The sequence below is a fragment of the Eleutherodactylus coqui genome, chromosome 2, assembly GCF_035609145.1.
Source record: "Eleutherodactylus coqui strain aEleCoq1 chromosome 2, aEleCoq1.hap1, whole genome shotgun sequence".
Taxonomy (NCBI): Eukaryota; Metazoa; Chordata; class Amphibia; order Anura; family Eleutherodactylidae; genus Eleutherodactylus; species Eleutherodactylus coqui.
The window spans coordinates 49,492,523-49,518,963 of NC_089838.1; the positions used below are offsets into that span (position 1 = coordinate 49,492,523).

The 26,441-nt window shown below is 44.7% G+C and overlaps 1 protein-coding gene across 13 annotated transcripts in view; it reads left to right on the forward strand.

Moving 5' to 3' along the window:
• The window catches only part of PPFIBP1 (PPFIA binding protein 1), a 112,159-nt gene that overhangs the window by 65,728 nt on the left and 19,990 nt on the right, over positions 1-26,441 (forward strand). For 6 of the 13 annotated variants that reach the window (XM_066590845.1, XM_066590849.1, XM_066590850.1 and 3 more), the window contains 11 exons: positions 1,533-1,647; positions 4,931-4,992; positions 12,729-12,813; positions 13,841-13,989; positions 14,443-14,573; positions 14,926-14,979; positions 20,225-20,279; positions 21,063-21,237; positions 22,311-22,343; positions 24,202-24,340; positions 24,452-24,583. In XM_066590845.1, the coding sequence (XP_066446942.1) occupies positions 1,533-1,647; positions 4,931-4,992; positions 12,729-12,813; positions 13,841-13,989; positions 14,443-14,573; positions 14,926-14,979; positions 20,225-20,279; positions 21,063-21,237; positions 22,311-22,343; positions 24,202-24,340; positions 24,452-24,583 (1,130 nt within the window). The remainder of the gene's footprint in view (positions 1-1,532; positions 1,648-4,930; positions 4,993-12,728; positions 12,814-13,840; positions 13,990-14,442; positions 14,574-14,925; positions 14,980-20,224; positions 20,280-21,062; positions 21,238-22,310; positions 22,344-24,201; positions 24,341-24,451; positions 24,584-26,441) is intronic. The other 7 variants (XM_066590847.1, XM_066590851.1, XM_066590853.1 and 4 more) reach the window with 3 other exon arrangements.

Consider the following 26,441-nt stretch of genomic DNA (forward strand, 5'->3'; position numbering starts at 1 on the left):
TGTCATAAAACACCGTAAAAAAGTGCAATAAAGTTTTAATTTAAAGAAAAAAATCTAGTTGAAAAAATACACCTTTTTCTGCATAAAACAGGAGTTTAAATGGATAAAATACCCCCAATTATTTTTTTAAAAAGCAGCACATAATTGGTGTTACTCGCGTTCATAACGACCCAGTGAAAATATTTTATGTATTGCGCATGGTCAACACCGTAAAAATAATTGTAAAAAGTAAAGCCAGAATTGCTATTTGTCTTTCGTTTGCCTATTAAAAAACACAACAAAAAACAATTCAAAAGTCAAATGTACCTCAGAATGGTAACTATAAAAACTACAACTCTCCCCACAAAAGACAAGCCCTCATAGAGCTCTGCTACCATGACAATTGCATGGTCCTTGAGTCAGTGATAAGAAACGCCGAGTTGTGCATTCAGACACGTTAATTGGAGCATCTCCGTTGTTTTCTGCTGTGCAGCATCTGTTAGTCAGAACCATTCCTGACATCCTCCTCTCCTCTGAGTTATTTCCGCGCACAGGATCCCCTTTCGTGGATGTTTTTTCTTGATCACACCATTCTCAGTATACTCTCCACGCTCTTACTGCGAAACCCACTGCAGTTGGCAGTATACTCCTGGTCCCGGCTAGTCTGGCAGCGCATATAGGTTACGAAGAATTCCTGGGACATGTAGTTCAGTGAGGACCTCAGTGAGTGTGGGAAGTACTAGCTAATTTCTCCTCTTACTTGTGTGTTACAGTATGATAGATGGGGACGGCGAATCCTGAGGTTTACTTCGGAGCCCTAAATAGTCGCTTCTGCGTACCCAACACTAGTAGGCGCCTCTCGTGTTGTGTGGATCTGTTTGTCGAGTGTGGGTCTGTGCGATGTTTGTGCAGTGATGCATGCAGCATGCTTTACAAAAAACGTACAGTGCTAAATTCCGGTTCACTTTTTAACCAACAGGTGACAATTCAGTGAAGAGTAAGCGCCCTAATATTTCTGAAGTAGAGGGCGCAGTTGAACACCCCCATCTCAAAAAGGCCAATCATAGCGCTGGAAAATAACTCCTATGCCCCTCCTATTTCATTCCTACAGTAGAACTGAGAGGAGTCTGGGGGGGCGGGGTTAGTTTATTTCTCTTGATTGACACATGAAGGGGTCATTTAATGGGTACTAGTTTATTGGCAGAGTTGACTCATTTGGTAAATTCTCTGTTCTACTGTTTTTGCAACAGTTTGGGTTATTTTGTGTCCCTTCACACTCAGAGCTGCAATCACAACATTTGGGAACATTTAGCTTCACAGCTTTTGTCAGACAAGTGACCTAACAGCTCCCACAATGCACTGCTCTCTGGGAGAAGGAAACAAGCAGAATTTTGATTTTGGCTCTGGATGTGAGCTGAGAAGAAAACTTAATTCACATTAAGATGAAAAAAGAAGACGAAAAGGATGGGTTTTTTTAGCATTTTATGTAACTTCTTAAATTTTATTGTAAAGTCCTGACTTTTTCAGTGACTGTTCTGTCCGTCCGTTTCCAGGATGAACTTGCCATGTTGAAGGAAGAATTGGAGCAGAAAGAATCAGACATTAAAAAGCTGCAAGAGAATGTGGACGCGCCCCTATTGACGGAGAGTAAAGGGGCCACTGACAGGGGTAAGGGTCATACGACTGTAGAGCACCCATTTCTGAATCAGTCAGTGCCCTTTAAAAATGGAAAGCCCCTCTTACATGTGCCCCTCATTCTGAAGTCAGTCACGCCAAAGCAGAGTGAGGATTATGTCTCCTACCTGGAGTTTATCACCGGAACGTTGGACGTTTGTGTGGGCTGCAGTGAGGACAGCAGGATTTAAAGGGGGCGACGCATGAAAAATGAAGCCGTGTATACTGCAGCTATTATACAGTATGTTAGTGCTCAGCAGTCAATGCCAGTGATATCAGTGGTGTTCATATACTCACACATAGGGGGCAGTATTATAGTAGTTATATTCTTGTATATAGGGGGGAGTATTATAGTAGTTATATTCTTCTACATAGGGGGCAGTATTATAGTAGTTATATTCTTGTACATAGGGGGCAGTATAATAGTAGTTATATTCTTGTATATAGGAGGCAGTATTATAGTAGTTATATTCTTGTACATAGGAGGCAGCATTATAGTAGTTATATTCTTGTACATTGGTGGCAGTATTATAGTAGTTTTATTCCTGTACATAGGGAACAGTATTATAGTAGTTATATTCTTGTACATAGGGGGCAGTATTATAGTAGTTATATTCTTCTACATAGGGGATAGTATTAAAGTAGTTACATTCTTGTACATAGGGGGTAGTATTATAGTAGTTATATTCTTGTACATAGGGGGTAGTTATATTCTTGTACATAGGGGGTAGTATTATAGTAGTTATATTCTTGTACATAGGGGGGCAGTATTATAGTAGTTATGTTCTTGTACATAGGGGGCAGTATTATAGTAGTTATAGTCTTGTACATAGGGGGCAGTATTATAGTAGTTATATTCTTGTACATAGGGGGCAGTATTATAGTAGTTATATTCTTCTACATAGGGGGTAATATTATAGTAGTTATATTGTTCTACATAGGGGTCAGTATTATAGTAGTTATATGCTTGTACATCGGGTGCAGTATTATAGTAGTTATATGCTTGTACATAGGGGCAGCATTATAGTAGTTATATTCTTGCACATAGGGGCAGTATTATAGTAGTTATATTCTTGTACATAGGGGGGTAGTATTATAGTAGTTATATTCTTCTACATAGGGGGCAGTATTATAGTAGTTATATTCTTGTACATAGGAGCAGTATTATAGTAGTTATATTCTTGTACATAGGGGGCAGTATTATAGTAGTTTTATTCCTGTACATAGGGAACAGTATTATAGTAGTTATATTCTTCTACATAGGGAGCAGTATTATTGTAGTTATATTCTTGTACATAGAAGCAGTATTATAGTAGTTTTATTCTTCTACATAGGGGGCAGTATTATAGTAGTTATATTCTTGTACATAGGGGGCAGTATTATAGTAGTTATATTCTGTACATAGGGGGCAGTATTATAGTAGTTATATTCTTTTACATAGGGGACAGTATTATAATAGTTATATCCTTGTACATAGGGGGCAGTGTTATAGCAGATACAGGAAATGCATATAGTGTGTATATGTTCTGTGTATTGGGCTCTGGTGACCCATGAATATAATGATGGCTGAACTAGATGGACATTGTCTATATTCAGCCTCGAATACTATGTTGTTATGGGGTGGGTTCCTGACATCATAGTGCAGTCTGTACATCTGTGTTGGGAGTCAGTGAGTAGCTTTGATGTTTGGCTGCCTACAGAGTGTTTCCCTCTTGCTGGTATTATGTAGAATGGAAAATGGTCACCCAACGTAAAAAGAGAGCCACCATGTTTGACTGCTCAGTTACTATCTGTTCCTAGGAAAGCTGGATGACAAGAAATATAGCTGCCATTGCAGTTCCTGGATTCCTGCCCAGCTTTCCCAGACTTCTGATTGATTGTAAGTAACGGCCTCTTTGATGGGAGCGGTACTGGTGGTCAACCAGCTTCCCCAGAACTGATGTAACTTTGAAGCAGCCTAAGGCCTCATGTCCACTGGCGGATTGAATTCCGACCCTGCACGCGCCCGAGGACACGGTGTACCTGTCCGGGTCTTCTATTTTCTTCACTGCTGATGTGTGCAGAAGCGCCAGCCAGTGCCCCTCTGCACATGCGAAGTGGAGGTTTTTTGTTTGTTTGGTTTTTTTTTAAAAATCTGCTTTCCCGTGGAGTCCACGGCCCCGTCCATAATTCCGCCAACCAGATCCGCCCGTGGACATTGGGCCTAATACCTCTTGGGGACCTTTCACATGGGACGGAATTATGCTGCAGGACGCAGCTAAATCCGCAGCTGTGGAACTGCAGCAGGTTGTGGGGTACGTTCACACGGGGAACATCTACTACGGATGGAATTGGTCTGTGCCGACATTTATGCGTCACAATGTTATCCCTGTGGGGCTTGAATTCAGCACCTGTTTAAATACGTGCGTCTTTACTTCAAATCTCTAAGATTAAATTCTGCCGTAGAAATAAGGACGTCTTGTGGAATTGTTGCTGCGGATTTCTAACATACAGGAGATGTAATTCCGCAATTAAAGTCTGTGGAAAAAGACGCTATAAATTCCACAAGACGATCTGCTGTTAAAAGCGCAAAAAATGTGCACTAATTGACCAAGTCCGCATTGCGCTGCGACCCGTATGGAATGTCCTTAAGGCTAATTCACCTCGACACTGGAGGTTCGCTGCAGAACGTCTACTGCTGATTTCCACTAGAAGAGAAAACAGAATAGCGCAGCAAGCTAAACCATTTTTGTGCTTTAAACTTCGGGAAAATGCTGGACTGCCGGCCAGCAGTTAGATGGACCCTCATTATAGTCGATGGGGGACTGTTGGGCACTTTTTGTTCCACCACAAGACGGAACCGTTCAGCCTGCGGGTGCTGTTTTCCTGCTCCCCTAATGCTGATGTGAGCGAGTCCAAAGACATTTTCGATTCTATATCAAAATCCGTCCCGTGTGTAAGGTCCCTGAAGGAGAAAAGTAAGACCGTGTAATTTGTGCGCTGACTGCTTGTGTCTGTCCGTTCGCACTCACGTCTTATTACAACTCTACTGTGCATTCTAAAAATGGCTGTAAATGGACCGCACACCACTGAGGGTTTGTTATAGTGTGTCACCTAAGCAGTCCGTGTAAGTGGAACCCATGAGCAGCGCAGATCCTGTTTGCTACAGTGTAATGTATTGGCCTAATAGGGGGAAGCTAAAATAGCTGAAGAAATGCCACCTCCCGCGGCGACCTGCTCCCCTCATTGATGTGTAAATTATTGGGCAAATTTCTGATGTGTCTTATGTTTTATTTAGATACGGAAGTGCAGAAAATGAAGAGAGCCGTTGAATCACTTATGGCCGCCAATGAGGAGAAGGTAGGAAGGATGATGGCTGTTACCACCCTGACAAACCCCCCCTTCCCAGCTGCTACAGACACCCATGACCAGCTTCAGGGCTCCCTCACACAGGCATAGATCACCTACATTTATCACACGGGATATTAAAAGCCCATTGATTTTTATTGGCCACCCGCGGAGTTTTTCCCACGTGCATGAAAAAAACTGCATGTCCTAACATACGAGGCAAATACACGTGTACATGCGTGTTCTCTGTGCACGGCCGATTTTACGCTCGTAATACGCAGTGAGTGAGCCTTTATACTACAATCGCATCCAGAGCTGCAGAAAATCTGCAGGCTCTAGGATGTCCAGCACTTTTCGCCTCTGTAGTGCCACCTGTTACTGCTTGTACATATTTGAATTGTGTATTACGCATGTATAATACACAGAGGATGGCGTCAGTTTCATTGTTCCACTCACACTTGCGTATATTACGCACGTAAGTAAGAACACAGCATGTTTTATTTTACAGTGTATTATGCGCTTTCAGCTCTATTGTTTTCTGTGGGTGTGTTCGGAGCACAGCACATACGTAATTACATTGGGTACGACTTTTTTTACGCATGTTGCTAGGAGACGTGTTTGATTGTCCCATTGAAAACAATGGGCGATACGTTCCGTGGGACACAAAAAAATAGGACATGCAGTGATTTTATTTTTTTTACTTTTTTTTTTTTTTAACTCCGCATCAATCGTCTGTATGACCCCATTCGAAAGAAGTGAGTTCATAATCGCGCAAGTTTTGTGCGCTTCGCAATGCTGAGAAATCGTGTCAGATTTGCGCTCATGTGCGTGCAGCCTCAAAGAAACAAACATTTGCTTAATGAATAGCCGGGTTACTGCTGAATTCATAAGCTCATATAGTGACGACAAGCCCCAACCAAACACATCACTTCTGTCCTTGAAGTAATGGTGGAACTGCAGAATGCGGCATATACTGTAAGATTGGTAAGTAGCCGTGGCATCCAGGTGATTATGGTCTACGTTGCGGATTCCGCTTTCCCATTTTGTTCAGGGACGGGGAATTCCCAGATGGACCCACGGACTATAAAAGGGCGCGCCATAGCTTTTCGTGGTCGACGCAGTCCAAGGTCTTGATGTAGTTGATGAAGCACATATAGATATTCTTTTGGTATTCTTGAGCTTTTTCCATGATCCTTCGCAGGTTTACAATATGGCGGCGGGTGCCGCGTCCTCGCCGGAGTCCTGCCTGTGCATCAGGGAGTGCTGCTTCAACTACTGATCTCAGTCTTTCCTGTATAATTTTGAGAAGGATCTTGCTTGCATGCAGAATAAGGGCGGCTGTTCGATAGTTGGAGAAATTCTGGAAGTCGCCTTTCTTTGGTAGAAGGATGAAGACAGATCTTTTCAAGTTTGGTGGCCATTGTGTGGATGCCCATACTGCTTGGCACAGCACTGTGATGGTTTTCCCTGCTGCTGGCAGCAATAGCTCTGCTGGCGTGTTATCTACGCCTGGTGCTCTATTTTTGGCTAGTTGTTTTATTGCCATAACCACTTCTGACACCATAATGGAGGTTCCAAGTCCACAGGCTCCACCTCATGCAATGGTGGAGGTATGTGGTTGCAGGCATATAGTTCCCCTGAGTATTCCCTCCACCTATCCTTGATACTCTGTTGGTCATTCAGTTCCTTCCCATTTTTGCCTTTGTGTTATTGCATGCCATGAAAGGTTTTCCGGCCATCTTGACTGAGAATAGGCCTCGGATATGGCCTTTCATGGCTTCTGCTTCGAGTTGTTTGCAATGTACATTCCCGTTCATTTCGTTGTCTTTCCTTGCCGCTCGCTGAAAATCAGCATTTAGTTGCAGAACTTCGTCTTTGTTACCGGCCAGCTGTGCTGCTCTTCCTTTACCGGCTATTCTGAGGGTTTGCTCAGACAACCAATAGTTTCATTTTTTTCTGCTTCTTATAGGTGAGATGCTTACTGGCTGTTTCCATAACTGTGGATTGTATATCATGCCATAGTTCCTCTGGATGCGTCTCTGATGTGTCAAGCAGTTCGAATCGGTTTGCTACCTCAATAGTGTATGATTAGGGGACTGAATTTTCTTAATGGAGCACCTTTCTTAATGCTATGCAATTTAATCTTGATCCTAGCTGCAAGGAGTTCATGATCAATGCCGCGGTCGGCTCCAGGAAAGGTTTTTATTGCAACGACTGAACTTCGCCAACGAGGATTACACAGGATGTAATCAATCTGATTTCGATGGAGGCCATTGAGGGACGTTCACTTGTACAGTCGGCGTTTTGAGGATGTTGTTCCCGAGTACAGTCGCCGTTTGGGGGATGTTGTTCCCGAGTACAGTCGGCGTTTGGGGGATGTTGTTCCCTAGTACAGTCGGCGTTTGGGGGAGGTTGTTCCCGAGTACAGTCGGCGTTTGAGGGAGGTTGTTCCCGAGTACAGTCGGCGTTTGGGGGAGGTTGTTCCCGAGTACAGTCGGCGTTTGGGGGAGGTTGTTCCCGAGTACAGTCGGCGTTTGGGGGAGGTTGTTCCCGAGTACAGTCGGCGTTTGGGGGAGGTTGTTCCCGAGTACAGTCGGCGTTTGGGGGAGGTTGTTCCCGAGTACAGTCGGCGTTTGGGGGAGGTTGTTCCCGAGTACAGTCGGCGTTTGGGGGAGGTTGTTCCCGAGTACAGTCGGCGTTTGGGGGAGGTTGTTCCCGAGTACAGTCGGCGTTTGGGGGAGGTTGTTCCCGAGTACAGTCGGCGTTTGGGGGAGGTTGTTCCCGAGTACAGTCGGCGTTTGGGGGAGGTTGTTCCCGAGTACAGTCGGCGTTTGGGGAAGGTTGTTCCCGAATACAGTCGGCGTTTGGGGGAGGTTGTTCCCGAGTACAGTCGGCGTTTGGGGGAGGTTGTTCCCGAGTACAGTCGGCGTTTGGGGGGGAGGTTGTTCCCGAGTACAGTCGGCGTTTGGGGCGGAGGTTGTCCGCGAGTACAGTCGGCGTTTGGGGCGGAGGTTGTCCGCGAATACAGTCGGCGTTTGGGGCGGAGGTTGTCCGCGAGTACAGTCGGCGTTTGGGGCGGAGGTTGTCCGCGAGTACAGTCGGCGTTTGGGGGGGAGGTTGTCCGCGAGTACAGTCGGCGTTTGGGGGGGAGGTTGTCCGCGAGTACAGTCGGCGTTTGGGGGGGAGGTTGTCCGCGAGTACAGTCGGCGTTTGGGGGGGAGGTTGTCCGCGAGTACAGTCGGCGTTTGGGGGGGAGGTTGTCCGCGAGTACAGTCGGCGTTTGGGGGGGAGGTTGTCCGCGAGTACAGTCGGCGTTTGGGGGGGAGGTTGTCCGCGAGTGCAGTCGGCGTTTGGGGGGGAGGTTGTCCGCGAGTGCAGTCGGCGTTTGGGGGGGAGGTTGTCCGCGAGTGCAGTCGGCGTTTGGGGGGGAGGTTGTCCGCGAGTGCAGTCGGCGTTTGGGGGGGAGGTTGTCCGCGAGTGCAGTCGGCGTTTGGGGGGGAGGTTGTCCGCGAGTGCAGTCGGCGTTTGGGGGGGAGGTTGTCCGCGAGTGCAGTCGGCGTTTGGGGGGGAGGTTGTCCGCGAGTGCAGTCGGCGTTTGGGGGGGAGGTTGTCCGCGAGTGCAGTCGGCGTTTGGGGGGAGGTTGTCCGCGAGTGCAGTCGGCGTTTGGGGGGGAGGTTGTCCGCGAGTGCAGTCGGCGTTTGGGGGGGAGGTTGTCCGCGAGTGCAGTCGGCGTTTGGGGGGGAGGTTGTCCGCGAGTGCAGTCGGCGTTTGGGGGGGAGGTTGTCCGCGAGTGCAGTCGGCGTTTGGGGGGGAGGTTGTCCGCGAGTGCAGTCGGCGTTTGGGGGGAGGTTGTCCGCGAGTGCAGTCGGCGTTTGGGGGGAGGTTGTCCGCGAGTGCAGTCGGCGTTTGGGGGGGGGGGGTTGTCCGCGAGTGCAGTCGGCGTTTGGGGGGGGGGGGGTTGTCCGCGAGTGCAGTCGGCGTTTGGGGGGGGATGTTGTCCGCGAGTGCAGTCGGCGTTTGGGGGGGGATGTTGTCCGCGAGTGCAGTCGGCGTTTGGGGGGGATGTTGTCCGCGAGTGCAGTCGGCGTTTGGGGGGGATGTTGTCCGCGAGTGCAGTCGGCGTTTGGGGGGGATGTTGTCCGCGAGTGCAGTCGGCGTTTGGGGGGGATGTTGTCCGCGAGTGCAGTCGGCGTTTGGGGGGGATGTTGTCCGCGAGTGCAGTCGGCGTTTGGGGGGGATGTTGTCCGCGAGTGCAGTCGGCGTTTGGGGGGGATGTTGTCCGCGAGTGCAGTCGGCGTTTGGGGGGGATGTTGTCCGCGAGTGCAGTCGGCGTTTGGGGGGATGTTGTCCGCGTGTGCAGTCGGCGTTTGGGGGGATGTTGTCCGCGTGTGCAGTCAGCTGGCTGCCGACTTTGGAATTGAAGTCGCCCATAATGTAAATAATGTCCTTCTTTGGGACTTCGTTTAGAGTTTTCTGGATGTCGGCATAAAAATCTTCAATGATTTCCTTGTTGGCATCAGTTGTTGGGGCATAGACCTGTAAAATTGAGATGTTCACTGGCTTACCATGTATCCAGATAGCAATGATATGGTCGCTGATTGTTCTAAAACGTTCTACTGCCTTTGAGGTCTGCTTGTTTGTAATAAAGGCTACTCCATTCCTTTTGATATCCTCGTGTCCATTAAAGTGCAACGTGAAGCCATTGGACTGAAAATATCCATTACTCGTCCAGTACAATTCGTTAATTCCAAAAATATCAATGTTAAATCTTGTCATTTTGCGTTTCCCAATGTCCAATTTCCCTAGACTCATGCCACGCCCATTCCATGTCACTAGTATGTGAGCTTTGGTACAGCGCAGTCCTTTCCTTTCACCATGAGGCACATCAGCTGAGTATCCGAGGGCTTTCCCCAGTTGCGTCATGGGGAAAACCCTGACTACTTGTTCTTAGACATTGCTCTTCCCCAGTCGCATTTAGAGACTCCTTTGTCCTGAGGGCCTGCCATCAGATACCATATCTAAATCGTTTGAGAGCTCTTTCATAGGGTTTCCAAGGCAAAGTTCTTACAGAGTAGGTCGTCAGGTCTTTCCCCAACCCACTCCCATTTATCCGGGCATATAAGGGTGACTCCTACATGGCCGAGTTGTCAAACGGTTACTCTCCCTCCTCTGGAGGAGTAACTAGGCACAGCAAAATATCATCATTGCTAGTAGATCCCCTCATATTTTTACACGGTGTTAACAGCCAACCTTTACACAGTATTGGTAGGATGCAACATTCATTGTCGGGTTTTTTTCGCTACATGGCCATGATTTTTGGATTCTCTCCTTCTCTAAAGACTAAGGCCGCCTGCACACGGGCGGAAATTCCGCGGCAGGATTTCCCGCGGGATTTTCACCACTGAAAGCCTGCATAGGAGTGCATTACAATACGCACTCCTATGCAGACGGCCGCGGTTTGGCCGCGCGAAATCTCGCGCGGGAAACAAACCGCGGCATGTCCTATTTCTGTGCGGGGCTCGCAGAGCCTCGCACAGAAACGTCACTCACCTGGCCGCCGGCTCCGGTCTGTGCATGCGCCGGCAGCCGGCACAGGAGAGCCGGGGGCGCGGGTGAGTACGCGCTCGTCTCTGCAGGCGCTCGGGTCGGGTCCCGCAGCAAGAATTCTCGCCGCCGGATCCGACCCGCTTGTCTGCAGGCGGCCTAAATAGAGGTTTTAATATGGAATGCAGCCTTAAAGACAACTTAGACGTCCATCTTAGGTAATTCTTCTCCCAATCCTTTTTCTGACCTGGAACAGGATACCCTTGTATATTCTGGGCCCCGTTCTACGGGCTCTTCTCTTTCCCATACAATTACAGTACTTTCCTGTCTGAGGGAGGACCTGGCAGTTCTTGTATCGCTATGGTACCGATTTCCTCAAGGATCCTTACTTGTCAGCATAAACCTACGGTAGAACGTCAGCCCATCCTTGTGTTCCTTAGGCTTCAGATCTGCTCACTAATTGTTCTCCACTCCGGTCACTCGAAGAAGAACCGCAATCGCCATTTTAGATTCGTCTAGCCAGATATAGCAATCTAATGGCCAAGTTCCGGCTCGCCTAGCTTTCTACACTAAGAGCTGCTGGCCAACATAAACAGTTCATTTTTAGCATAGAGGTAACCATAGTCTTGGTCTATTCTTTTGCCTGTAGCAACACAAAAGATCCTGTACTTTTTTTTTGGGAGGGGGGTGGGTTGAGTTTAGTTTGTTTTTGAACAAAGTTCTGTCTCATCTTTCACTTCTTCAGTGGTCGGATATTGGCATATAGATTGCCTCAGTCTTAGAGTGGCCAACATCTGCTGTGAACAGATCACATTAAAATGATCCAGGCCGTCTCGTCAGTCGACAAGATCTTTGGCATCCCTAGGGCGGCACCGCTTCCCACTTCTTTCATTCTTCGACGTCCCACAAAATGCATTACTTTGCATCCTTGGAAGAACCTGTCGATGCACAGAGTAATGGGCGGGCCACACTCGCATTTTCTTTTTCCCACCTGTTGGTTCAGCTCTAGAACATCCTTAGGTCTTGCCAGGTCCCCCAATGACACAGACGAGAAAACAGCGTTTTTGTAACTTGGCGTAAAATTCGATTCTCGTTCTGTTCATTGGGAAACATGGCTCCCACCCAATTATTTTTTCTTCTGCAGCTCTGGTTATTTTCATCAAAATAGATCCTCTATCTGACCTGGTTCTTTCCTGGTAATGTTAATTTCGATCTGTATTGATTGACTCTGTGTTAATTATTTTCTCCTACTGCTATCATACAAACTGATTTAGTTCAGTGCCTGTAGGAGGAACTAACTTTTTTTGTGCTTAGTGTCGCCCCCTAGTGGCAGAAGCTATATCCCAAGCTCTTGTGTACCCCAATGAACAGGATGAGAAATAGATTTTATGGTACCTAAAAATCCTGTTTTTTACTGTAATGCCATTAATAACATTACAATATACCACATTTTGACAGGCAGTCTATCAAGCCGCGTCACAGGCATGCCTTGCTAGGCATTCATTCATGTTAGCCCCGGGGTGGCCTTCAGAAGGGCCCAGGCTGCCATACCAACCAGACGGCACCCCCGTCTCATTGTGGGGGGGCCGTTTAGGACGTCCGAACACCAATCAGAGCATTTAAAGGTTAAAAGCTGCGGTCAGCGTGAGCACTGATCGTAGCTGTTGCGGACAGCAGGCACCCGCCTTCTATGGAGTTGGATCAGCTACCGATTCCTCTCCATACAAGCCACACGCACGGAACGTAAATATGCGCACTGGGGCGTGAAGGGGTTAAGAGCAGATATAGAGACTCAGGTTTCTAAGGATGAAATCACGTCTGCTCTGAGGATCTAATAAGACGTCTGCAGAACCACTTGTTAATTCGCGGGCACGCTCGGGCCAGACCAAGTCGTTGTGGGATGTCTAATGTTGGAGAACTACTGATAAGTTAAAGCAGGAACTCTGCAGCAATATGAAAACCACAGAGTCATGATAACATGTGGTGTCTGGACCTGCTTTACCTGTCACTCTTAAAGGGAAAGTACACCAAGCTCAAAAGCCAGTGGGGATCCTTTTTAAGATTCCATATGAACCCTCAGCTCTTGGGTACTTTTAGTGTTGGCTACCTCCTTCCTCTCCGGGCTACAGCCTAAGTTGCTACATTAGTGCCCACTGTGTATTTCCATCTGCATTGACTCCCCATCTATATACTGTGTTCACAGGACAGGAAGATTGAGGACCTGAGGCAGTCGCTCAACAGATACAAGAAAGTTCAGGATATGGTGGTTATGGCGCATGGTAAGAAAGGTGCGAATCTCTTTACTCTTCAGACATCGCTGTACTTAGTTGCTCTGGTGCACAGCAGTAATCCAACTATTTCAGTGACATCTGAGATATAAGAGGTGATATAGTGTGCAGATGTTTGTCCTGTGTGTATTAACCAGACTGTACCTATTTGGGTGAGGTCGTGGGAAACTGTGGGTGTGGCCAGAGGGATGTGTGGGTGTGGCCAGAGGGATGTGTGGGTGTGGCCAGAGGGACTGCGTGGGTGTGGCCAGAGGGACTGCGTGGGTGGGACCGAAAGCAAAGTATATGTCCTGCCAGAGGGAAAGCATGGGTGGGGACTAAAAGCAAAGTATGAGTGTTGCTTGAGGGGAAGTGATGGTGATGGTAGAGGGAAATCATGGGTGTGACTAAAAGCAATGTCTTAATGGTGCCATAATGAAAGCTTGGGTGGGACTAAAAGCAAAGTGGGACCATAACCAAAGCATGCCACAGGGAAAGTGCGGATTCAACAGCAAGTAAAGCACAAGTGGTGCCTGAGGGGGAAGCATAGGTGGGACCAAAAGTGAGAGTGTTGCCAGAGAGGAAGCATGAATGGGACTAAAAGCAAAGCATGGGTGCGACCAAACTAAAGTGTACTTGGTGCCACAGGAAAAGTACGGGAGGGACCAAAAGCAAAGAGTGGGTGGTGCCCGAGCAAAAGTGGGGGTGGTTCTAGAGGGGAAGCGTGAATGGGACTCAAGGCAAAGCATACTTGATACCAGAGGGAAAATGTGTGTGGGACCAAAAGCAAAGCATGGTTGACGCTAGAGGGAAAGTATGGATGGGACCCAAAGTGAAGCGAGGGTGGTGCCAAAAGTAAAGCATGTTCAAAGGTGGGAAATTTCACTTTTGTTAGTTGTTATAGTGATGGGAGAACAGCAGGAGATTTCGTCCCCCGCCCAAAATAAGCCAATGTGTCACTGTGTCTACCAAACTAATATGTTTTGATCTTCTAAAAAAAAAAACACTAAACTACTTTGATTTTACTGATTGATGCCTTTGTCCTCAGGTAAAGATGTGGAAAGTGACGACTCTGTGATATCGGGGTCGAATTCTCTTCTGTTTGACTCCAATGCATTAAGTGATGCTGACAAATCTCCCTCCCCGCTGCCATTATCGCTCTCCCCCAGCCCGGAGGAGGTCACTGCAACCACAAAGGTAATATGGAAGGTCCATGTGTCTGGATTCTGAGCTGCTGCTATTAGTGATTGGAGCCGCTCCTTCAGCCGCACATAGTATTTCAGGAGGGGAGTGCACGGCAGTGGGGGGGCTTGGCCTGCGAGCTACTTAAAGAGATTTTGCCACTATTTAAAATAGTCTCAAAGCCACTGTGCAGCCAATCGCTTGATTGAGAAAGTCAATGCTGTGGCAAGGAATTGGCTACAATAGTCACAGGTCCTGGTCAGCAGGAAGGACAGAGTGGCTGTGAGGCAATTTTAAGTCGTGGTAAACCCCTTTAATGGAAGGGCCGCGTTCCACAACAGTGTAGAGTATTTCAGGAGAGCACTGTGCTGATCTTGCATAAAATTGGTATAAAATCATACTTTCTACTTGCTTTATCCATCATTTTAATTTACCTCATAATGTTTTTTTCTACTATTCTTTTTATAGTCATTAATGGAAATGCACACTAGTATTCTTCAGGTCACTATTCCCTCGTTCTCAACTACTTCGCCAATTCAGAAACCAACAGAAGTGTCAAAAATTTCTGCAAAAGAGGAGCCTTCTTCAACGGACGCCAGGTAAAAATATTGTATACTGATCAGTCTGTATGCCGAGTGTGTAGCGTTATGAGAAGTGCCACAGACACTGCTGGGGTAATTAGGCTTTACATGGTGCTCATTAATTTAATTGGAGCGAGAGGGTGACCATGATACATCCAGCTGATGTATTGCTCATTACAAAAGAGAACACTGATAAACTGTAGTGACTAAGTTGAACACGATCAGGACCAGCCATTGTCAGAAGCTCAGCGTACAATGTACCCCTAGGGTAACAACTTTATGGACCTCCAACTAGTAAACCCCTAGAATCACAGAAAAAATAATCTGACTCGTGAATGGAGTAAAATAGGAGAATGTTCTTGTATTGCAGTGAAAAGAAGACAAACAGCTTATCTACAGAGGATAAGACAGAAGACTCAACATTGTAAGTGGAATGAAATGTAACTGCCGAAATAATGCATCCTCTAAACACAAATGTAGCTACTACAATACTGCCTCCTCTGTACAAGAATATACTATAATACCGCCCCTATGTACAAGAATATAACTACTATAATACTGCCTCCTGTGTACAAGAATATAACTACTATAATACTGCCTCCTGTGTACAAGAATATAACTACTATAATACTGCCTCTTGTGTACAAGACTATAATACGTCCCCCATGTACAAGAATATAACTACTATAATACTACCCCCTATGTACAAGAATATAACTACTATAATACTGGCCCTATGTACAAGAATATAACTACTATAATACTGCCTCCTATGTACAAGAATATAACTACTATAATACTCCCACTATGTACAAGAATATAACTACTATAATACTGCCCACTATGTACAAGAATATAACTACTATAATACTGCCCACTATGTACAAGAATATAACTACTATAATACTGCCCACTATGTACAAGAATATAACTACTATAATACTGCCCACTATGTACAAGAATATAACTACTATAATACTGCCTCCTGTGTACAAGAATATAACTACTATAATACTGTCCCCTATGTACAAGAATATAACTACTATAATACAACCACCTATGTACGAGAATATAACTACTATAATACTGTCTCCTATGTACAAGAATATAACGAGAGATGAGCGAGTGTACTCGGAAAAGCACTACTCGCTCAAGTAATTTGCTTTATCCGAGTATCGCTGTGCTCATCCCTGAAGATTCGGGTGCCGCTGCGGCTGACAGGTGAGTCGCAGCGGGGAGCAGGGGAGAGCGAGCGGGAGAGAGGGAGAGAAAGATCTCCCCTCCGTTCCTCCCCGCTCCGTGCCGGCACCCGAATCTTCAGGGACGAGCACAGCGATACTCGGATAAAGCAAATTACTCGAGCGAGTAGTGCTTTTCCGAGTACGCTCGCTCATCTCTAAATATAACTACTATAATACTGCCCCCTATGTACAAGAATATAACTACTATAATACTGCTTCCTGTGTACAAGAATATAACTACTATAATACTGCCTCCTGTGTACAAGAATATAACTACTATAATACTACCTGCTGTCTCTTATCAATGAGACCCTCATCTGAGGATTAATTTTTCAATCAGGATCGGGCTACACGTTCACTCTGTCATTAGTGAGACACTTGAGCCCACTGATAACCTCTGTTATCTACCTTAGTTCTTTTTCCATAAACCCATCAATCTATAATAACCGCAATTTTCTGGTAACGGGTCGATCTGGGAATGCATTGTCCATGCTGTATGGCAATGCACACCCCCCGCTCACTATCTATTGAGTAAGAGGTACTATTGATTACATCCGCAAAATCTGATTGATGTTGGATTCCGCTTACTCATCTTTTGAGCGATACTAGCCGCTGACTAGCTGTTGAAGTGATATCGTCACTTCCTCGTGCCTCTATAATATTGGTTTTACCAAACTTCTAGGTAATTACCTCCTGAGTCCCCTCTATATGTATCCACTGTATTCCACTATCTTTCATCTACTATGATACATTAATTCTATATAAATAAAGTGCTACACTATTTCCTCTTGTTCGCTTAGGCTCCTGATGAACCACAAGAATATATGTGGGGAAACGCGTCGAGCATTATTAATTGAGCATTATTAATTTGAGCATGAAGATATTATCTCTTCAACATATCGCATGAATGCACGCTCAGTGTGAGCAAGCTACATCTAAATAAGCTCCTCTCTGAGTTTTTTACCTCACAAGAGCCTTTACTATCGATAGACCACCCTCTTTCTATCTTAAAAAGATGGTCTATTGAAATATACTTCTGGTAATTTACACTATAGGAACTATCTAGAGTCTTTAGGAGAAATACACTACTAAACTCCTAGTTCCCTCTCACCAGAGTCGAAGTGATTAGTACCTTTCTATTTTATTAGCACTACTAATCTACTAAGCCTTTGAGGAAAACAATTCTGCAACAAGGCTAGTAGTTAGACAAGATACGTGTCGGATATATGTGTTCTACTAAGCCTTTGAGGAACACAATTCTGTAATAAGGCTAGTAGTTCGACAAGATACTTGTCGGATTTATGTATGTTTTTTGTCGAGTTCTGTGTGTCAGCCCATCTACGTTTTTAAATATATTCCCAATAAAGTTATTTTCTTTTAGTCTATAACTGTGAAAAGGGCTTAACTCTGTTCTATATAGACTTTTCCGTCTCTGTGACAACTACTATAATACTGCCTCCAATGTACAAGAATATTACTACTATAATATGTCCCCTATGTACAAGAATATAACTACTATAATACTGCCTCCTGTGTACAAGAATATAACTACTATAATACTGCCTCCTGTGTACAAGAATATAACTACTATAATACTGCCCACTATGTATAAGAATATAACTACTATAATACTGCCTCCTGTGTACAAGAATATAACTACTATAATACTGCCTCCTGTGTACAAGAATATAACTACTATAATACTGCCTCCTGTGTACAAGAATATAACTACTATAATACTGCCTCCTGTGTACAAGAATATAACTACTATAATACTGCCTCCTGTGTACAAGAATATAACTACTATAATACTGCCTCCTGTGTACAAGAATATAACGACTATAATACGTCCCCTATGTACAAGAATATAACTACTATAATACTGCCTCCTGTGTACAAGAATATAACTACTATAATACTGCCTCCTGTGTACAAGAATATAACTACTATAATACTGCCTCCTGTGTACAAGAATATAACTACTATAATACTGCCTCCTGTGTACAAGAATATAACTACTATAATACTGCCCACTATGTACAAGAATATAACTACTATAATACTGCCTCCTGTGTACAAGAATATAACTACTATAATACTGCCTCCTGTGTACAAGAATATAACTACTATAATACTGCCTCCTGTGTACAAGAATATAACTACTATAATACTGCCCACTATGTACAAGAATATAACTACTATAATACTGCCTCCTGTGTACAAGAATATAACTACTATAATACTCCTCTATGTATAAGAATATAACTACTATAATACTGCCCACTATGTACAAGAATATAACTACTATAATACTGCCTCCTGTGTACAAGAATATAACTACTATAATACTTCCTCCTGTGTACAAGAATATAACTACTATAATACTGCCTCCTGTGTACAAGAATATAACTACTATAATACTCCTCTATGTATAAGAATATAACTACTATAATACTGCTTCCTATGTACAAGAATATTACTATATTAGGGCTTGCTGTGTACAAGAGTATACTATTATAATACTGCCTCCTATGTACGATAATATAACTACTATAATACTGTCCCCTATGTACAAGAATATAACTACTATAATACTGTCCCCTATGTACAAGAATATAACTACTATAATACTGCCCCCTATGTACAAGAATATAACTACTATAATACTGCCTCCTGTGTACAAGAATATAACTACTATAATACTGCCTCCTGTGTACAAGAATATAACTACTATAATACTGCCTCCTGTGTACAAGAATATAACTACTATAATACTCCTCTATGTATAAGAATATAACTACTATAATACTGCCCACTATGTACAAGAATATAACTACTATAATACTGCCTCCTGTGTACAAGAATATAACTACTATAATACTGCCTCCTGTGTACAAGAATATAACTACTATAATACTGCCTCCTGTGTACAAGAATATAACTACTATAATACTCCTCTATGTATAAGAATATAACTACTATAATACTGCTTCCTATGTACAAGAATATTACTATATTAGGGCTTGCTGTGTACAAGAGTATACTATTATAATACTGCCTCCTATGTACGATAATATAACTACTATAATACTGTCCCCTATGTACAAGAATATAACTACTATAATACTGCCCCCTATGTACAAGAATATAACTAATAATACTGCCCCCTAGGTACAAGAATATAACTACTATAATACTGCCTCCTATGTACAAGAATATAACTACTATAATACTGCCCCGCTATGTCCAAGAATGTAACTACTATAATACTGCTCCCTATGTACAAGAATGTAACTACTATAATACTGCCCCCTATGTACAAGAATATAACTGTAATAATACTGCCCCCTAGGTACAAGAATATAACTACTATAATACTGCCCCCTATGTACAAGAATAGAACTACTATAATACTGCCCCCTATGTACAAGAATAGAACTACTATAATACTGCCCCCTATGTACAAGAATAGAACATACTATAATACTGCCCCCTATGTACAAGAATAGAACTACTATAATACTGCCCCCTATGTACAAGAATAGAACTACTATAATACTGCCCCCTATGTACAAGAATAGAACTACTATAATACTGCCCCCTATGTACAAGAATAGAACATACTATAATACTGCCCCCTATGTACAAGAATAGAACTTCTATAATACTGCCCCCTATGTACAAGAATAGAACTTCTATAATACTGCCCCCTATGTACAAGAATAGAACTACTATAATACTGCCCCCTATGTACAAGAATAGAACTACTATAATACTGCCCCCTATGTACAAGAATAGAACTACTATAATACTGCCCCCTATGTACAAGAATAGAACTACTATAATACTGCCCCCTATGTACAAGAATAGAACATACTATAATACTGCCCCCTATGTACAAGAATAGAACTTCTATAATACTGCCCCCTATGTACAAGAATAGAACTTCTATAATACTGCCCCCTATGTACAAGAATAGAACTACTATAATACTGCCCCCTATGTATGTATAATATTGTTTTGTTCTTCCTGCTCTTCAGCTTTCATGTATGAACAGGTAATCCCGCCTACTGGTAACTCATTACAGAACTGTCAGTCCCGTGTGGATGCCATGTCGGGCAGATAAATGGCAGGTTTGGGTATAGCTGTCACTGATATAACCGCACTGTGACATAAAGGAAACAATTAACTACTTGGAAACCTCATAAATCCTAGATGCTGCCGGGCAGGTTCTTTATATTAGTGCTGGAAGATTATGTCAGTCACACATGATGTAAATGTCTCTCGAGGGTTTCTCAGTACTGTAGATATGTGGTATAAAGTAGTGACCGTGGCGTAGACTGGCTGATAACAAGGAGCACTAGATGTAGGGATCAGTCGGCCTCGTTCCCCTCTGTACGTTGTAACGCTGCGCTGTTTTTGGTTCAGGTCTCCTGTGAAGAAGTCGAACAGTTTAGATAACCTGAAGAAGACTCCAGAGAGGGTGAGTGCGGTGCCCCCTGCTGTCTGCGAGCAGTAGTGTAATGATGTGCTTCCCAGAGTAATTACAGCTTCCCAGGGATCCTGAAAGATATAAATAACCTGCGGTTGTGAGCGTGCTCTGTCATTATATCCTGAGATAGTCAGCGATTCTTCGGTACTTTCCCTCCTTTCTTTCACCATATCTGCACCCCCCACCCCCTTTGTCGCCTGCGCTCTGTCCACGGTCTTTCCATGTCATCTGCTCTCGATTAATTCTATTTCCTTTTGTGTGGTTCTAAAAAATTAATATTGCATTTTTCACATTGGCCTCCCGATGTCAGCAGAACAGGCCTATATGCTTCCTGTTTGTAATTACTGTCACCTGCCGCAAGCACCGAGTCTTGACTGACGTCAAATCGAGACGTTTCTTGACAGACTGTTTTTGCGGGGTGGTTTGCCATTGCCTTCCCCAGTCATCTCTTACAAGCTGGGTATTCATTTTACCGATCTCAAAAGGATAGAAGGCTGAGTCACCCTTGAGCCGGCTACTGGAACAAAGCAGGGATTGAACCCACAACCTTCAGGTCATGAGTGAGGGCTTAGGACTGCATTTCTCCTAACGCACTGCGCCACACAGGCTCTGCTTCCTGATTGTACATCTCATGTTTCAGGTGATCAGTAGCCGTTGGAGGTGACAGCGACAAGATGATAGCTCTGTTCTGCTGCTGGAGACTAGATAAGCAAGCACACACCACTGACGGCAGTAGGCGTCCCATTAATATAGATTCTGTGTGTTCCAATATAGAAACCGGCATCCCCCGACTCTGGCAAATTTGAGACTCTGCCGCCCAGACCCCCGGCACACGGCGTAACAAGTGAAGACGAGTCCTTTGGAACCCGCAAAGGCAGATCATCATTCGGCCGAGGTTTCTTCAAGCTAAAGAGTCCCAACAAGAAGACTGCAAGCACTCCAAATCTAGGTACGGAGGACTCCATGTTTGGAGCCCTAGGTCAACCAATGCCGATAAGTACCCAGGTAATGGGTGTGGCCAAAAAGTATCCTCTCCCATTCCAGTCTCACTGATTGGCAGTAAGTCCCTGAAAGGTATAATAGAGAATATCTGTTCATGTGCTGGATCCTTCTGAAAGGGACATTAATCCTATAAATGATAAAGGTGCCAGACAGCTCTGTAAGGGGGCAGGGCTTAACTAAAGGAGGTGGGGCTAGATTTCTGAGCTCTGGAAGACACTGCTTTAGGTAACGGAGTCTGCTGCACCAGAACCAAGTTCAAAACCTAAATACAGCACAAGAGCTAAGCTCAGCACATAGAGCATGAAGCAATCTCACTATTATACATACATTACCAGAACCAAGCTCAGTACATAGATAAAGCACCAGAACCAATCTTATAACATAGCGACAATTCTAGAAGCTCATAACCCTAAATGTAGCCGAACCAAGCTCGGTACATAGATACAGTGCTAGAACCAAGCTGAACTTGGCAATTGTGTTATGGGGGTGCCCATAGGCTGACAGCGGCACTTCGGGGCATCAGAGTGGAGGATGATTTATGTAGTTCACAAGATGGTGCTGAACCGAGGAGTATGATCATCTGGCCAGACAGACCTAATGGGGCTATCACCCCCAGCCTATATCCTTCTGGTGGCCAGAGCCCTGTGCCGCTGTACAGGTCTCATGTAGCTAAGACCATCCACGACTATCATGAATGCAGAACACCACAATTATTTAACCCTTTGTAGGATCCAGCACTGCAGATCTCTAAATGAGTGGTCTACAGGGAACGCAGCGCCTCCTGCTGCTGCTCATGTTGCTGTTTGCCCATTTTCCTCCAAACAGACGCAAGGTCTTCAGGGATCAGTTCACTCTGTATTTCATGACTTGTCTCCTTTCTCCTTGTTTATTGGGGGGTTCTCTGCGTTTTCTGTGTCTCTTGCTCCCCCTGCTGTTCTCTTCCAGTATATCTAATGTCTTTCTGCACCTTCTCTATCCCTGGGCTACGTTTGATTTTCTGCATTTAATGGGAACCTGAAGATCGCAGTCGAAGTGCGAGCGCTCCTACTTTAGGTATAGTAAAAATTGCATGTCCAACCCAAATCCCCCGCCGTCATCGGCGTGCTGTGCTCCCATCATCCTCTAACATCACGTTTTGCCGCCTAGCTAAACAATATAGGACAAAGCCATACATACAATGTACTGACTTAACTGTGTGCCCTCCTCAAATTTCCCCCCATTTACTAATGTGTGTCCTGTAGTCTCCAGCTAATACAACGCCAGGTGATCCTGTAGCTGCTCCGCTATATCTGGTGCCATCTAGTGTTCACAGTGACAAATTGCAAGTCTGAAAACTACGGCAGAAAGAATTTGTCAGCAGTGATGAACTAGAACAGACACATCCACATTGTCTTTGTTCTGCAACATTTCTGTGTGTATGTGTGTGTGTGATATATATAAATCCTGCTTTATACTCCGGTCACATCCAGAGCTGCATTCACAATTCTGCAGGACGCTGCTTTGAATCTGTCTGGACTTTTGCTGACAGGCCCAACTCTAACAGCTTAGCTGAGATCTTACAACGCGCTACATTCTGCTGGACATTTTGGGAGATTTGATTTGTTGTTCTTTCTAGACTACAGTAAACACTACATCTCCCACAATGCACTGCAGCAGAGCATGCTCAGTACTGACACCAAACAGCAGTTACGCTTTGGTCAAGAAGGCAGTGGGGGGAATTTATTAAGAACATTGCTGCAGTAAGATGCGTCGGGAATTTTCTCCTGGTTCGACCTCTGATCTACTTCCTCTTGGGGTCAGTTCAGATGACAAAATCCAACATGAATTTCGCCTCTGAAAACTGTGACAGAAATCCTTCGCTAAGCTGCAAATTTCTTTGTGTGTTTTGTTGTGGATTAACCCCATGAATGGGCAAAATCCACATGCGCAATTTCCAATGCAGTTTTAAATTAAGAAGTGACATGCCACCTATCGTAGAAAATACGATAGAAAATTCCACATGCTGATTTTTCCAATTCGCAGGGCTAAATCCACGTGTTAATCCGCAACAGAATCCACACTGAAAAATCTGTGTCACATTCCGTCGTGTGAATGTAACCTCAATAGGCTCCCATGCAGAAGCGGATCGGCCTCCGAGCCAAAAGAAGGTTCGGCACCAAGTAATGTAACTCCTCCCCCCTTCTGCAGTCTCTGAATAAATTTTGTCCGTGACACAGGAGGATCACTTGAGCATATTTGACGCATTTGGAGCGCCCACATGCCAAAAATAAATTGGCGCCAGTTATATGCTTGCATACACTTCTGGTATAATTTACACTTAAGTCTGGCATAAATTGTCAATCTGGCCACGGCCAGTTTCTTTAAATTATACCACAAGCAGCATAGATTTGACAGGTTGCTAATCCCCCCCCCCAGTGTGTGTTGGCTAAAGCTGGGACCCTTCCCAAAGTGCCAAGCGGGTGGGGGTGGGGGGGTGGGGGGGGGGTGGCGGAGCAGGGGGCGGAAGAAGTGAGGCCTGCCCCTATAACTTCTTAGATAGGACTCATGATAACCAGAAATGCCTCAGATACATCATGTGACCCCTTTTGGGGTTTGCTGAATGGTAGTGAGGAGCGCACGTGACCAGCTATGTTTCAGCCTTCAAGGCTTTTCAGCTTATCTGGAGCGCTCAGTGTGAGTAAGGAGCCGCAAAATTACAGTGTTCATCAAAGGTAACAATGTTCGATTTAGGCACTAAAAGTGGTGAATCCTGATCGATTTTTCACTAAATTTCAACGGGTCGGGTTAGCAGGAGTCAAGGCCTACCTGTGTCTTAGGCTAGGTTGTAGTATGACATCCGAGAAACGTTTCTCACAGCGTCAAAGTGTAGCATTGCATGACTGTAACTAACTACACGGGTAAAATCTTACAGCAGAGGCAGAGAAGGGTTCAGCCGACCATCTGGACTTGGCGATGTCACCCCGGTCACCGGACTCCAGAAGTGCTCACAGCTCACCACCTTCTCCCGACTCCAAGAAGAAGCCACGCGGGATTAAGAAGTTATTTGGGAGGTGAGAACGCATCATTCTGCTACTGACTTCAGCGTTTGCCCTTGCCCATTTTACCCCCATGCCAGGGCCCATGATGGCGTCAGAATGTGACCTGTTCATTTCCACTTCCAGGCTGAAGAGGAGTCAGTCAACCACCTTAAATCAAGAGGACGACCCTCCGGAAGAAGAGTTTAAGAGGGGCGGCACCAGATCCACTGCCGGGCCGAGGCTGGGATGGTCACGTGATCTGGGTCAGGCTCAAAGGTTTGTACCACTTGAACAATGCCTTTTTTCTTTTCTATTACCCCAAATTCTTAAAGGGATTTGCTGACGGCACCATCGATGTAGCCGGTGAACAACTGGCTACGTCGATGGTGCCGTCAGCAAAGATTTGGATTCCTAGACCATGGAATGAATTACCTATATGATGAACTGCTTGCTAGAGACGGGTTGCACCTTACAAAAACAGGTAAGCACATTTTTGGTGGGCGCCTTGCTTCACTCATTAGGAGAGCTTTAAACTAGAACAATATGGGAAGGGAAGTGAAAAGCCAGGTAAAAATATACAAATAATTAATACATTTGAGACCCTCGCTATTAGAAGTGGAAAGAAAGAACAAAGACAAAAAATTCAAAAGGCAAGTAGAGGAGCAAGAGACACCGATCACAAAGTAAAATGTTTTTATACAAATGCACAGAGCATGGGAAACAAACAAGGAGAATTGGAGCATCTAACACAGGAAGAGAAATATGATGTCATAGAACACGAAAACTTGGTGGAATGATACACATGATTGGAACACCAGGCTTGAAGGATACAACTTATTTATAAGAAACAGACCAATAAAAAGGGGAGGAGGTGTTGTGTTGTATGTTGGGAAAACATTCATCTCCACAGAGATTAAAGCTTTAGAGCATGGGAGTTCTGTAGAAACTGTTTGAGTAAAAATACAAGGGGAGAACAACAGAAAGGACACCATTGTAGGCATTTACTATAGGCCGCCTGGACAAGCAGAAGATGATGATGAACTCTTTCTACATCAGATGGCCAAGCTCTCCAAAAAGCATGATATAGTGATTATAGGAGATTGTAACTATCTAGACATTTGTTGGGAATCTCTCTCAGGTAAAAGTAATGGATCCAACAAATTCTTATCCACTCTTGCTGACAACTTTATCTTCCAAAGGGTCGAAGAGAAAACAAGGGGATCTGCTATCTTGACCTAATTCTTACCAGCAGGGAGGAAATGGTTGAGGAAGTAAGGGTGGCTGGGACCTTAGGAGGCAGTGATCATGCTATCCTCAAATTCTGGATAGAAAAGGGAGAAAGACCTGAGAAAACTCAGACCTCAAGGTTGGATTTCAGAATGGCAGATTTTAATGAACTCAGAAAGAGGATAGGAAGAATCCAATGGCTGGATGTTCTTAAGGACAGAAACGTCCAAGAAGGTTGGGAAATATTGCAAAATGAGATTCTCAAAGCACAATCGTTAACAATCCCTAAAAGAAGGAAGAATGGGAAGCATTTAACCCCTTGAGTGGCACGCCCGGAAATTTTCCGGGACGAGCTCCACTGCCGATAGTGATGTAGCCCGGAAGATTTCCGGGCTATGTATCACTATGAGAGCTGCAGAGCACAATGCCACAAGCTGTAGCATTGTGCTCTGCCTGCACAGTCCCACAGAGAACAAATCAAGGGCTTTGAAAAACCAGCAGAAGATATTGCCGATCTGCCGGCAATCTCCTGCTTCTAAGTCTCCTGCTTTGTTTACAGGTTGCCATAGAGACCATCGGCTTGTTATAAGCAAGCCGATGGTCTCTGTGGCAGGGAGATCTGGTGCTTGGCTGTCAGAGGACAGCTAGGTACCAGCTCTTACAGCAGAGATCAGAGAAAACCTCCGATCTCTGCTGTGTTAACCCTTTACATGCTGCAGTCTGTGACTGCAGCATGTAAAGGGCTGTCACCATCGGACCCCTGGAATGTGATCAGGGGGTCCTGATGGGTCCCTGTGGAAGTCCCCTAAAGGGACAAAAAAAAAAACACAAAAGTAAAAAAATTATAAAAAAAAATAAAAACACTTGTCTCCCTTTACTTTGTAAAAAATCAAAAATAAAATCACAC